The 12,404-nt window shown below is 37.4% G+C and overlaps 1 protein-coding gene across 1 annotated transcript; it reads right to left on the bottom strand.

Moving 5' to 3' along the window:
- Positions 1–318: 318 nt before the first annotated feature.
- Positions 319–11,635, bottom strand: LOC104523592 (sarcoplasmic/endoplasmic reticulum calcium ATPase 2-like; the record flags this gene model as incomplete). The annotated part of the gene is made up of 4 exons (XM_010166229.2): positions 319–457; positions 3,435–3,539; positions 11,444–11,526; positions 11,618–11,635. Coding segments are annotated over 4 exons (345 nt in total), but the record flags the coding sequence as incomplete, so codon positions are not given.
- Positions 11,636–12,404: the final 769 nt, after the last annotated feature.

Here is a 12,404-nt window from a genome sequence, read left to right as displayed (position 1 = left end):
ACTCTGAAACCAGACTTGAGAAAAAAAAAAATTAGAGTAGTGGCAAATGTTAAAACCTGTACTCCAATTAAGATCCTTTGCTTTTAGACCTAGCAATTAAACTAAGTGGCAATTTGAAAAACAATCCCCTCAGTGCAAATGCACATTTAAGGTAATTAGACATGAACAGAAGCAAGACTGTTCGTAACTGAAGCACATACTTAGGCATCTTTGAAAAAAGTTCCCCCCCTCAAGGCCTCAAATCTTTGAGAGAAGGCCCCCACCACAATTTTACAATACTATGACCATACACGTACGTAGCACATAAATGAGTCTTACCTGCCACTTCTACAATATCACCTGGGACAATGTCTCTTGCTTTAATCCTCTGTACACTTTTTCGGTCTTGTCGATATACTTTGCCCATTTCTGGTTCATATTCTTTAAGAGCTTCAATAGCATTTTCAGCATTTCTTTCCTAAAAGACAGCAAAAATTTAAAAGCTCTCAAGGAAAAATACATTATGTCAGATCTGATTTTTCAGCTGCATTACTAAATGAATACTACTGACTCAACTCAGCTACATTTATTAATACAGAAAATTATGCGACCTCTCCCCTTATGAGGTTGCTGACTGGAAATCATTACAGCATAATTCAGATATTAGTGAGCATTTAGAACAGAGATGTTTATTCAAACCCTGCAGCACTTCCCATCAACAACATCCACTGTGTCTTGTTACAGGGACACCACACAGAGTGCTATGTAACATATAGATCCTTTTAACATAAAAAAGCACCAAGCAGAATTAAGACTCATGGATATAGTCTTGTCTTAGCTGTACCTTACCAGCTGGAGCAGTTCAGACTCAGACTCAAGTGGACTAGCACTCACTGATAAAAATCAAGGGTCAAGTTAAGACAAAGCTCAACCAGCATACAATCAACTTTGTTTCAGCAAATGAAGTCACACTAAAGTGAAATTGAAGCATACAGCCTAGAAATGTCCCCAGTCTCTTAGTTTACAGACCTAGATGAATCCCCACACATGACCACCTTTTTATTTCTACTAGTACTAGCACAACAGCTCTCAAGTGCAGCTCCCTCAGCTCAGACTGATACCAACATCTTGATGCCACCCAGATAAAGGACAACATAAGCAGCCAACAGTTTATCAGTACCCTTCTCTAGCTCTTTGAGAAGTAACTTATTTTCCATTTTCCAGCCTATTGACAAATACAAATGTCATATAGTCCTGATGATTATGTAATGGTAAGGGGTGCACATAGATTTTACAACGTCTGTGCTTCAAATACACACCAGCCTTTCCAGATAATAAAAACTCCCTCCTGCATGTTATCAAAGCAGAAACCTGATCTTCAAAAATTAAAAGGTTGAGGTACTAGGTACTTCCACACAACAATACAGCTGAAAACCAGCATTACCAAAACTACCTTGAAGGACTCATGTTTACATGGTGCAGCTCAGTGCCAGATGTATATAGCAGTAATTAATACCAACCTCATATTCTACCATGTAAATTAACTCTGCTCCTCAGCACAGTAATGCTGATATTGCTTTTCTGTGGATTAACTGAGAGTTAACATTAGGCAAAACCTTAAAGGTACAAAAGGAAGTGCCACAAATTGAACTTTTCCTTCAAAAAGGAGAAATAAGAAAGAATTAAACAAGATTCAGCTCAGCCAGCCAGCTAGCTCAGTGTGTTAGGCTCGCTTTTTGTTCTGAGTTTGCTTCAAGTTATGGTAGTTAGACTATCCTGCCAAGCACTGAAGTCCTAGCAGACGGCACTTTTGGAAAAGAGCACGTGAGAGGAAAGGTTGAGGAGGGCAGAGCTAAGGCAATGACTCAGTTGTTCACATCTAGTACCTGTAGAAACACATACATTTATGGGTGGAGACTATGTACTGTGACTTATTTTCCATGCCTATTAAAACAAGGGAATGAGTCATTTAAACTGTACAGCAATTCTGTTTCACAATTAAGTTCACTGCATGTAGAGAGATACATATATATCTACCTGTACTCTCTGCACACTATCATGTCTAAAAAAAATTGGTTATTTCCCACAACAGGTTATAAAACTACACAAGAAAAAAAAAACAAAATATACAGATAGCTTTACATTTCATACTTACAATTACTATATGCAGAACTCTAACTCAAAGTTTCAAGTTAAAGATTAATTCTTGCACAATCGCTTTATGAAGATTTGAATAGAAAACTTAAGGGGGCAACACTACCATCCCTTGATCAACATCACCTCTTCCCTCCGTACCCGCTCTAGCTGTTGCAGCAGCAAGCTGAATATTGCTAAAAACTGAATTTTTAGAGGTTTAGTCTTCACCTAGCTTACTTGTCTAGCACAAAGCAGAGCACAGAAATGCACAGCAATGCCACTCAGTGACACTTCTGGTGGCTTCCAGTTTGTAGGCTCCTGTCTAACATGTTTTAACCTGTTAATAGGACTCCTCCTTTTAAATTTTGTTGATGTTTTGGACAGTTTGGGTTTTGTTTTTTTGTTTGTTTGTTTTTTGGGGGTGTTTAGGGGGTTTTTGTTTTTTTTTAGAATGAAAGCTAGCTTGATAAGACAGCAAATAATTATGTCACATTAACTCCGCCTCTAAAACAAATACACACAACCTTACAAAGAACTTAAGCCACCCTAAAAACCCTAGAATACTTTTTATGTGCACAAAAACAGTTCTAATAAAACATGCTGTCTGAAGTGATCAAATTAGTAAACTAAAGCAACAGAATTTTTTTTTTTAATTTTTTTTTTGCATCTCAAGAAGTGTTATGTCTCTGCCAATACGATTTATAAAAAGCCACCCAGTTAATCTCACAACTGATAATGTAGGAAAAAATTTATGGTGTTTATATGTTGTTTTCAGAAATTTCTGTCTTTTGACAGACATGTGGTCTTTAGATGTACACTTAATAGGTATTATAGTAATTGATTAGAAAGAATTAATACTTTATTAAATGTATTAATAAAGGTACTAAAACACAGCATTTGCCTCAAGAAGAATCAGACAAGAAATTAGATTACAAGTGTTCCATCCTTTGTTCCTAAATTGGGACAAAACCTCTTTTCTCAGATCCAATTGATTGTTTCTTAGCTTTGCAAGATTTGATTTATTTCCTGAGCTCAGGCCTTCATTCTGGACTGCCTGGTTCATATGTTCACCAGCATGTGGCCAAACACACTGATGGGCACTTGGCCTTTTTGGCAATACTTCTGAAGCTTTCATTTTACCTTTAAGTCAACACTTTCTGTCCAGAAGTTTTATGGTATGTTGACTCTCAAGAGTCTAAAGTTAGCAACATGTTACTTGCATTGTATGAAGCACCTGACACTACACTGCACAGTCTTTCCTCTTAAAGAAAAAAACCCCAAAACATTTGTGACTTGATGTTGTAAAAATATGTGCATACCTGCCACACTCCCACAATTGCATTGGCTACTAATATAAGTAAGATTACAAAAGGTTCTACAAAGGCTGTGATTGTTTCTTCACCTTCTTCAAACCAGGCCAGGACCTGCAAGAGAAACGCAGTGATTTAAGTTACTGATTTACACAGACACTTTGCAAACTTAACACCCAATAAATTTCAGCTTGAGGTTCAACTGCTTAGATTTGAGCAATTTTTTAAATCCCTCAATCTTCCGAGGTGTAGTTTTGTAGGTTCATGAATGAGTTGGCAACATGCAATGGAAAAGGAGAAAGAATCTTTACTCAAGTAGTACAAAGTTCACTTCCAAGGCTGCTCTTCCTTTAAGTGAGCAAGCTATTTATTTGGGAAACACATTGTTACTTTTGTTTCACAAATGAAAGCAGAAGTTGTGACAACAGCTATGGCAGTGAAAAGTTTTTTAAAAAATTTTCATTACTGTCTAAAACAGAATGCAGACCAACTAGTTTGACTACCTAGAACACTAAAAACTTGCCAGAATCTGAAGTTTAACCAAGCTCATTGTTCTTTACCAATAACTTAAGACACACAAATGAAAACAGCTTTACAAGTTTTCAGTGAGTAAATATGAAAAACAAGCATCTATTTATTTAAATACAAGCAGCATCTTATTGAAGCATCTAAATGAATTGTATAGCAACATCTGAAGTAGAATTCTGGGCTGAGTAGCTAATAAAACTCAAATTAAAATTGTATTTTTAAAAGTAAAGCAATTTGAGGACTTGCATAAAGGGCTCCACATAGATTTTAATTCATTTGCCTTAGAATTACACTCTGGTTTTAGGCTTCTGCATTCATATGACTTGAATGGGTGTATGTCAGGGCCTCTGTGGAGTTCTGTAGTTACTGAAGAAAAGTCAAGCTAACACGACCAGAGAGGAAGAGCTTTTTCGTCAATGTGTTGAGCAACAGGAAGCCTGGAAAGTGACAGTAAATAGGAACAACGTGTTGAGATAATTAGGGCTGTAGTCAGGCAACAGCACTCTGAATCACTAGAAGACTGCAGCAAGCAAACCGTTACTAAAGCAAGCGCCGTAGTTCTACCAACACGCTGCTCAGAGCTATTGCTCAATTGTGAAACACTCCAGGATGTTAAAAGGAAGGAGCAGCAGCATGAAAGCCTCAAGCACCAAACAGACTGTCAAGCAAATTCGAGGCAACAACAAATTTTATTACAAAAGGATAAACCTTTAAGATCCAGGTTATGATTAATAAGACTGAAACATTCCAACTGGCAATACAACGTTTGGAGTGTCGGTGTAATCCCTCTGGAGAGGGGTTTAGTTGGGATCTCTTACGCTCCCCACATCTCGGTATTTCTTCCCTCCTCCCACACCAGTAATCTCCAGTCCCCAGGAACAACCTCTGCCACCTGCCCCGTGAGAGCAGTCAATACAGCCGGCACTGCAGTCACTCCACACATCACCCTTTGTATCAGGGGCAGCTTTTACTCTGCACCAGCACTGCTGCCTCCAGCGGAGCTACAGAAACAGCTAAGGGTAGATTTCCAGTTTCCTTATCATACATAAGGTAACACACTGCCATCAGAAAAGCTGCTTAGGATCTGTTTCTTCCCTCCCTTTCTTTATTGGAATTCTGTACAGCCCATTTTGCTTCCAACAAAGCAAGTACATTCAATTATTTTGTGATGAAGAGAGCAGGCACCTACAAGGTTAACTGGAATGAAACATCTGCTTTACAACAGTGCTAAACCACAGTCTTTTCAGACTGAAGATCACATGTGTTGTAAAGTAACACTGAGAATGCCCACAACTCAGAGCTAAGGCAAGTAGCTACAAGGACAACAACATCCAAGTATGTCAAGGAGAATGAAAATTAAGTTTCCAAGGGAACTTTTATTTGAATAAGCCATTATTTAAAGAGTGTATTAATTCTGATTAGAGATCCTGACAGTACAGATACTATGCTTTAGATCTTCACTCTTGGTTTTTGGCAAAATTAAATCTGTGACCAGATTAAAATGAAGTACCTAGTTAATCCTGGAAGTCAGCAACACACATTTCTCCCCCAAAAAGTTTCCACAAAATTACTAACAGTGGAATGATCTAAGCACTAGTTCTAGAACACGTGAGTAAATACAGACATAAAAATAACAGAATACATTGTGAATTCCTGGTTTTGTTACAGTTAACTACAGCTATATTAACACTCCATTTAGGACACTCATGATACACAACACATATTGCTGTACCAGATCAGGTTTATACTTTGATTATTATTTTACCCAAAGTAAAAACAAAACCACAGTAAAAACCAAAGAGAAGTAGAATAAAGAATACAAGTATTTAACAAGGCATTTTTAGTAACAAGAGATCATATGCTGCAGCCTGGTAGAGACTAGACAATTCTTGTCCAAGACAATGAGTCCTTGTCAAAAAGTTTCCACTACCACACTTTTAAGACCCTGGAGAGGTTTACAATGAGAGATCTTTTGACTACTACTCACAAGGGCCCCACCATATTTCAGCCCTAATCACTTTTAAGACTCACATGTAGAACAGCTTAATTTCCAGGTCATTGATCTCCAATGTACTGTTCAGGCTGTATGGTCAGTAAGTAAAGTTACCATGTACTTAAGAAGCTTAAAAGAGCAGGAAAAAAAAGAGTAAGATAATTGCTCAAGAGAAATGCAAGTCTGAAAATATAAGGGAAATTAATAGCAAGATGTAAGAGTCCCATATCAAGAGCCAACGTAAGCAGCTTAAAGGACAACTTTCATTCAGCATATTTGCTTTAGGGCTGCTAGAGCTACGGTTTGCAGAAGCCTATTTTAATCAAAGCCTAAGGGGGGAGACCTGCAGGACACTAAACCAAAAAATACACAATGACAGGCAAATAGCACTTAGTTCTCATGGCTATTTGTAAAAAGTAGGCAGAGGTAGAATGTAGAAGTCAGCCATCAATGAAATGACTACTGATGACAACAGCAAGAAGTATCCTTACAGCTTTTTGCAGTTCTACAAGTTAAGTATCTCTGTATTGTTGGGTAAGTTAGGGAGGCAAGTTGTCTCAGCTGACTATTTATCATTAAGGAGCAAAACCAGAATTAAAGAATGGAAGCTTCACCATGGAATTCTGTTGCCCAGCAGGCTGTACCCACTTACCACTAACAGAGGAAAAGCAAACAGTCTGTTGTCAGCAACCTAAGAAGGTTTTTTGTTTGGTTTTCATTTTGACAATGGAAACTTAGAAGCAAGCTGGGAGAATAAGATCTCATCCTAACAAAACTATGGACTGCTTTTTTTTTAATGTGAATTAAGATTTAGTATATCTTGGACAGAGTACTAACTATTTTAATAGTCCTGATACTTGTTCCATATCAGTTACACTGAACACCAGGAAATACTAAAGAAAAACCTTCCAATTTTAGTTCAATTATTCAGTAGTGATTCAAAACAAAATGGATCTTGATCACACATGTAAGTATAAAATTAAGAATTTTACTGGGTTAGCAGATTATAAGCACCCATCAGATATGCTACTCCATATTTCTGAAAATAAACATATTCCTGTGTTTACCATAGCAATAAGGAAAAAAAAAAAAAAAAAAGAGACACATAGCACCCACAGTTTAATTTCTACAAAGTAAAGTGGAATCACAATTAGTTCTCACAGTTTTATCACCCCTACTTATCAGCTGGTATCTTGGGTACTACTGAGTAATCTGAGTTTAGCTAAAAACATGCCAGTGTAACGTTCTACAGCACCAATCCTCATCCACATAGTCACTGCTACTGACCTTAACAGGTAGCTTTTGGGGTGATTTCAGGGTAAAGCCTGCAAAACATTTTTCCTGGCACATCCTACTTCCTCCAAGAGTAGCTTTACTCACCTTTTAACACAGATTAGGTTATACTCATGATAATTTACAGGCTATCATCATCTCTGGACTAAATCACAATGCACTGTTTTAATCTCAACACGGATATCTGCTATTAAAAAACATTTCCAGAATATTCACTTCTAAGTCAGCTTAGGAATCAAAGAAATAATCAGGGAGAGAACACTCTTAGGATGCTGTATTAATGCTTCAGGTTTTGGTAGTTTATAGTCTGTGCTGTATCTTGTAGAAGAAAATTCTCTACAAGTGTGATGCAAAGAGAAAATTGCATGGATAAGCATACATCACTGTTTAAAGCACATATACTTTACCAAAGAATTATTCTACATCAGATGCACAGTTAACATCTCGCAACTTGTCATTTACACAGCAAAGAAAGCTATTCTTTTATGTAAATAATGTAGAATTGAGTACATGCTACACAAGCAGCATTTTTGCAGGAATTTAAAGCCATAGTTCATGGAAAATTAAACATCCTCTTACTTTCACCTAGAAAGTCAGGCTGTGAAGGCTCTTGAACTGCTGAGATACACTCTACAGGTTTATTTCTGCACAGGTTTCACAGATTTGACAGAACATCGAGACAAAGTCCAAGCCTATACACACATCCATTTACTCACCATCAGAAATTATTTATATTGTTTCTCTTCAAAAGCCATACTTAAGACTGATAAAAATACTGAAGAAACAAGAGTGGAAGATAAGCAGTTACTAACTAGGCACATCTGTAACAGCAGTTCCCACTTGGAATGCAGGACACAGTATCTACAGCCAACAAACATGCAGCGTTTGACCCCTGCAATCAGCTAGGGTGACACAGATTCAGCTGTTAGTCTGATTTATTTTACTGACACATACCTGACAGGGGGTGTGGGAGTAGAGGACACAAAAGGCACTTTCAACACAGAAGTTTATATTGTGTTTAAGAGGGGATGTGTCTGCACAAAAATCTAATGCAGATCTCAGTGTTAAAGATGTCTGTGTCTCTGCAGTCATAATAATAAGAATCTAATATGATTTTATGATCACAACACAATCAGCAGGTTTTAGCTTCCACGACATAGAATAATCACCTATATACTCGAGATCCTCTCTCTCATACCTGAAACTTCAACATGTTTGGGTTTTTTTAAACTGAAGAGGTACAGTGGGTGAAGAACACTGCTACATTCACTGCCCTAACAGCACCTATGCCTTTCCTGAAAGCACACATTGTAAATCTGCTGCCACTAGCACAAAGTACATATTCCGTTTGCTCTGCAGAAAAAAATAAATGCAAATTAGAGTAAGTTTTCAGTGACACAGTAAAAAAAACCAAAAAGCTTTAAGAAAATTAAGTCAGTGCTACGTATTCATGCCCAATTCCAGCTATTAGTAACTCAAAAGACTTGGGGGCTTTTACAGTCATTTGTTCTAAGTTCCTGGTAAGCCACCTTTTCCCACTCCTTGTTATTCAAAGGAAACTTATTAAGCATCATGATGAAATTCCCTTTTGGACATACATCAGGCCTACAAGCCTTCAGTTAAAAGTTACTTCAAACAGCAGCCATTATCCAATCCTAATTCTGTTGGTACAATATAGTGTCCTACATTCTACTAAAGCACTACAGTTTATGGTCTATCAAACAATAAATCACAGCAAAAAGCAGTCACTGGAGTGAGAATCAGCTCTTCACTAAGTTCCCCAGTATGATTCTGTGGGATATGACACTGCCTCCAGAAGTCTTGACTCATTGAAGAGCAGCTCTCAACAGTATTACTCAATATCCAAAACCAACGCAAATTTAACTGACTCCATTTTAAGTCTAGTTATCCATTTCAAGATCTCTAAGGTACCAGGAGTTCTGCATGCCTTGCAGCAGTGTGAATGGAAAAACTGAATTTCTAAGGCTTGTCAAAGACAGCAAAATAGACAAACTGAAGTTCAGCTCCAGCGTTAAGTTGTTCGATTGGAAGAATGACTTAGCATAATTTGTAATCTCAGTATTATGTATAATTCCAGTTTTTAATGTAATATTTTCACGTGTTCTCATGGAACAATGACTGTTCATAAGCCTAATGCAGCTACATACTCCACTCAAACATTTTCAGGAACACCAGAATTTAGGTGATGTTAATTACACCCAGTTTTTGCAGCAACACAGTCTTCACAACTCAACAGTTCTTTAGAGCTACTACAAAAGTCTCTAATATGCTTTCATCAAGAAAAAGTGTTAAAACCTAAGAAAAACAGACAACAGATACCTTTTGAGCAGCAAAAAAGCCAGAAACAAACACAGAAGGGAAGTGCTTTTAAAATACCAAAATTAAATTATATCTAGTCTTTTATATTTCATCAAAAAGATAAAATCTTGACTACTAACATCAATTTATAGTGGGTATCTGTAACTCTTAAACAGGAGACAGAAGAGGCAGAGCAGTAGCCCAAGGTCATACACCACACCAGCTGCACAGAAGCAGAGAACCCAGATCTATCCCACACTCCATCAGACTACAGTCTCCTCTTAATTACATAAGAAAATTAAGCATACTGAAAAAAGCAACTGAACCCAGTTCCTAATCAAGTTTTCAAAGAGGGCTGGGCAGTCTATGTTATACAACCTCTGTCATTCTGGTATCACACTTACTCAGATTCAGCAATGAAAGCTTAAAGTTTGGTGAATTTTATTTTTCACTTAGTTGGTTGTAACAAAAACAAACAGTGTACCTTGGCATGAAAGGCAAACAAACTTCTGTATTGTCATTTATCTCACGAAACTACAGAAACATTCTTGACTTTTCAGGAACAAAAATAAGTCCTGTTCTCACCCTCTTGGAAGGGAAAATGGAAAAGAAGATAATAAAAGCTTTTAAATGACCTGTTTATTCCATTTTCTACAGCCAGCCAGATTTTCTTCCCAAGAAACAGAAGAAGAGTAAGGCACATTTGTCTCCGTGGTCAAGATCAATGCCACCAATGATTGCTCAGCTGGTAACAGTGTGTGCATACCAAAACCCAAAGCACTTTGAAGGGTGTCAGCGTGCAGGTAGCCGAAGCCTCTCTTGGTGGAGGATCAGCAACACAGTATATACTGCAGCAGCCACAACATGGCAACCCTTCCCCCATCAAACACTACAGCTTCGGAGAACATTCTCCTCTGCCCATCCTAATTAGCTTGCCCTTAGCTAAAGAGTCACCACAATTTCCACTCCCCCTCAAGAGCTGCAGCTTTTTTTTTTTTTTTTAAATAGTTAATTACAACTCCAGGGCAAAGTCTACTGTAAACTTTTACTCCTACTGAAACAATTAGATATTTTGCACGCTTGTTTCTGTTGCCCAGCTCCACAAGACACACAACTTCAATCTTCCTTTTATACTTAGCCTTTGCTCAGTTTTCCAAGTCGTTCAGCAAACGCATACTCTTTATATATTATGTAAAAAGATTGCCTAAATGTGCTTTTTTTTAAAAAAAAAAAAAAGTTAAAAGTATTCTTGTTCTTTTAATCCTGTATGCAAAGCAAGATGTCCATTTAATGACTAGACTATCCAAAGGTCAGTTACCAAATTTGGTCAACAATGGTGCCATCACAGCCGTCATCATTCTTGTCACTGTCAAAAGCAACAACTGTCACCTTGCTATTATCAGGAAGGGAAGGCAACTGGAATACACGCCATGTAAATTCTATTTACAGTCTGCACTGCATCCAAAAATGTCTTCCAATGATTATACATTGAGCTTGATAACGATTAACCCAAAGGCAACGAGAACGTCCAGTTAAACGCTTACTTACTCAAGGTTAGTTTTCAAAGCCAACAAAAGCATTGGGAAATCCCACCTCAAATAAGCAAACTGGGTTGAATGAGCAGCACTTTTTAAAATACCTGTCTAGTGTAGTTACATACTTATGACTCATGCAATGACAGGTTCCCTGAAATTTTGTTTTCTGGCATACAGAAACCTCTTCACAAAGCAACTAATTGAAGAGATAGCAATTTACTTTGCATCTTACACTTCTACCCTTTGAGAAAGAGAATAATTTCAGTATGTACGGTTCCTACACATTGGAACATCTGTCATTCTGTGATACAAAGCCTATGAAATAAAAAAAAAAAAAAAATCATACTTACAAAAGATATACAAGCTGCCAGCAACAAAATTCTAACTAGTAAGTCTTCAAATTGTTCAATCACAAGCTCAAGTAAGGTTTTTCCTGCAATATGTAAAAAGTCATTTAGTTATGCACATTAAAAAATAATGAATTATCAGCAAGAATTAGCAGAAGGTTTCATGCACACGCTTACCTTCCTCAGCTGGCAACTCTGTCCGTTGAAGATTTTTCCACGAAGCATGTCAAAGAAAAGAAATCAGTGAAGAAACACATTAGAGGCATCCACCAAATATTGTTCCTGAATTGTACACTCAATCGGGTTGGATTTGACATACATACTAAAAGCCCCATTAAGGTGACTCTTTCCATTAGATCATCACGATAGGCCTGATAGTTTTGCATTTTAAGACACGTACAGGTTAGCCAGAATATGCCAAGGGTTATAATTCAGCCAAGTCATCACTCCAGCCAGCTGTGGGACTTCTGCTGTTGCTGCACACAAAGGGTCAAAAGCTCAAAATGCTTTTCAAACGCTTTCTGACAAAGGTTCTCCTCCACATTCACTTAAAAAAAACAAACCACCAAACTTGGTTCAAAATATTTCAAATTCTTTCCTCCATTTTAAGGACATTTTCTTATTTCTGCTCTCCCTTTTATTTCCCCACAACTAGGCTTAGTAATTCAAGAGGCACAAAAGCAGTGTTAAAGCTAAAGAAAAACCCCCATCATATAATCTTCTCATAGCTTTACATTTTTACACAACAGTATGGGAGTTCAAAAGGGACTAGGAAAACCAAGCAATAAGGATTAAAGAAAAAAGAAACCCCTTATCGGCTGAATTCTGTGCCTCAACTCGAAAGAATGTAAAATAAGGGACAGAAAGACACTGAAAAGCAGGGAAAAATGAAGGTCAAGACGGACAAAAAGAAAAACCCACTGAGCTTCATTTCAGAACGGCAGATCTCCCACCGTTAAGGTGA

Source organism: Antrostomus carolinensis, unplaced genomic scaffold (genome assembly GCF_000700745.2).
Source record: "Antrostomus carolinensis isolate BGI_N321 unplaced genomic scaffold, ASM70074v2 scaffold4884, whole genome shotgun sequence".
Classification (NCBI taxonomy): Eukaryota; Metazoa; Chordata; class Aves; order Caprimulgiformes; family Caprimulgidae; genus Antrostomus; species Antrostomus carolinensis.
Note: the sequence above shows the minus strand (reverse complement) of the source record. Positions and strands in the feature narration are given on the sequence as shown.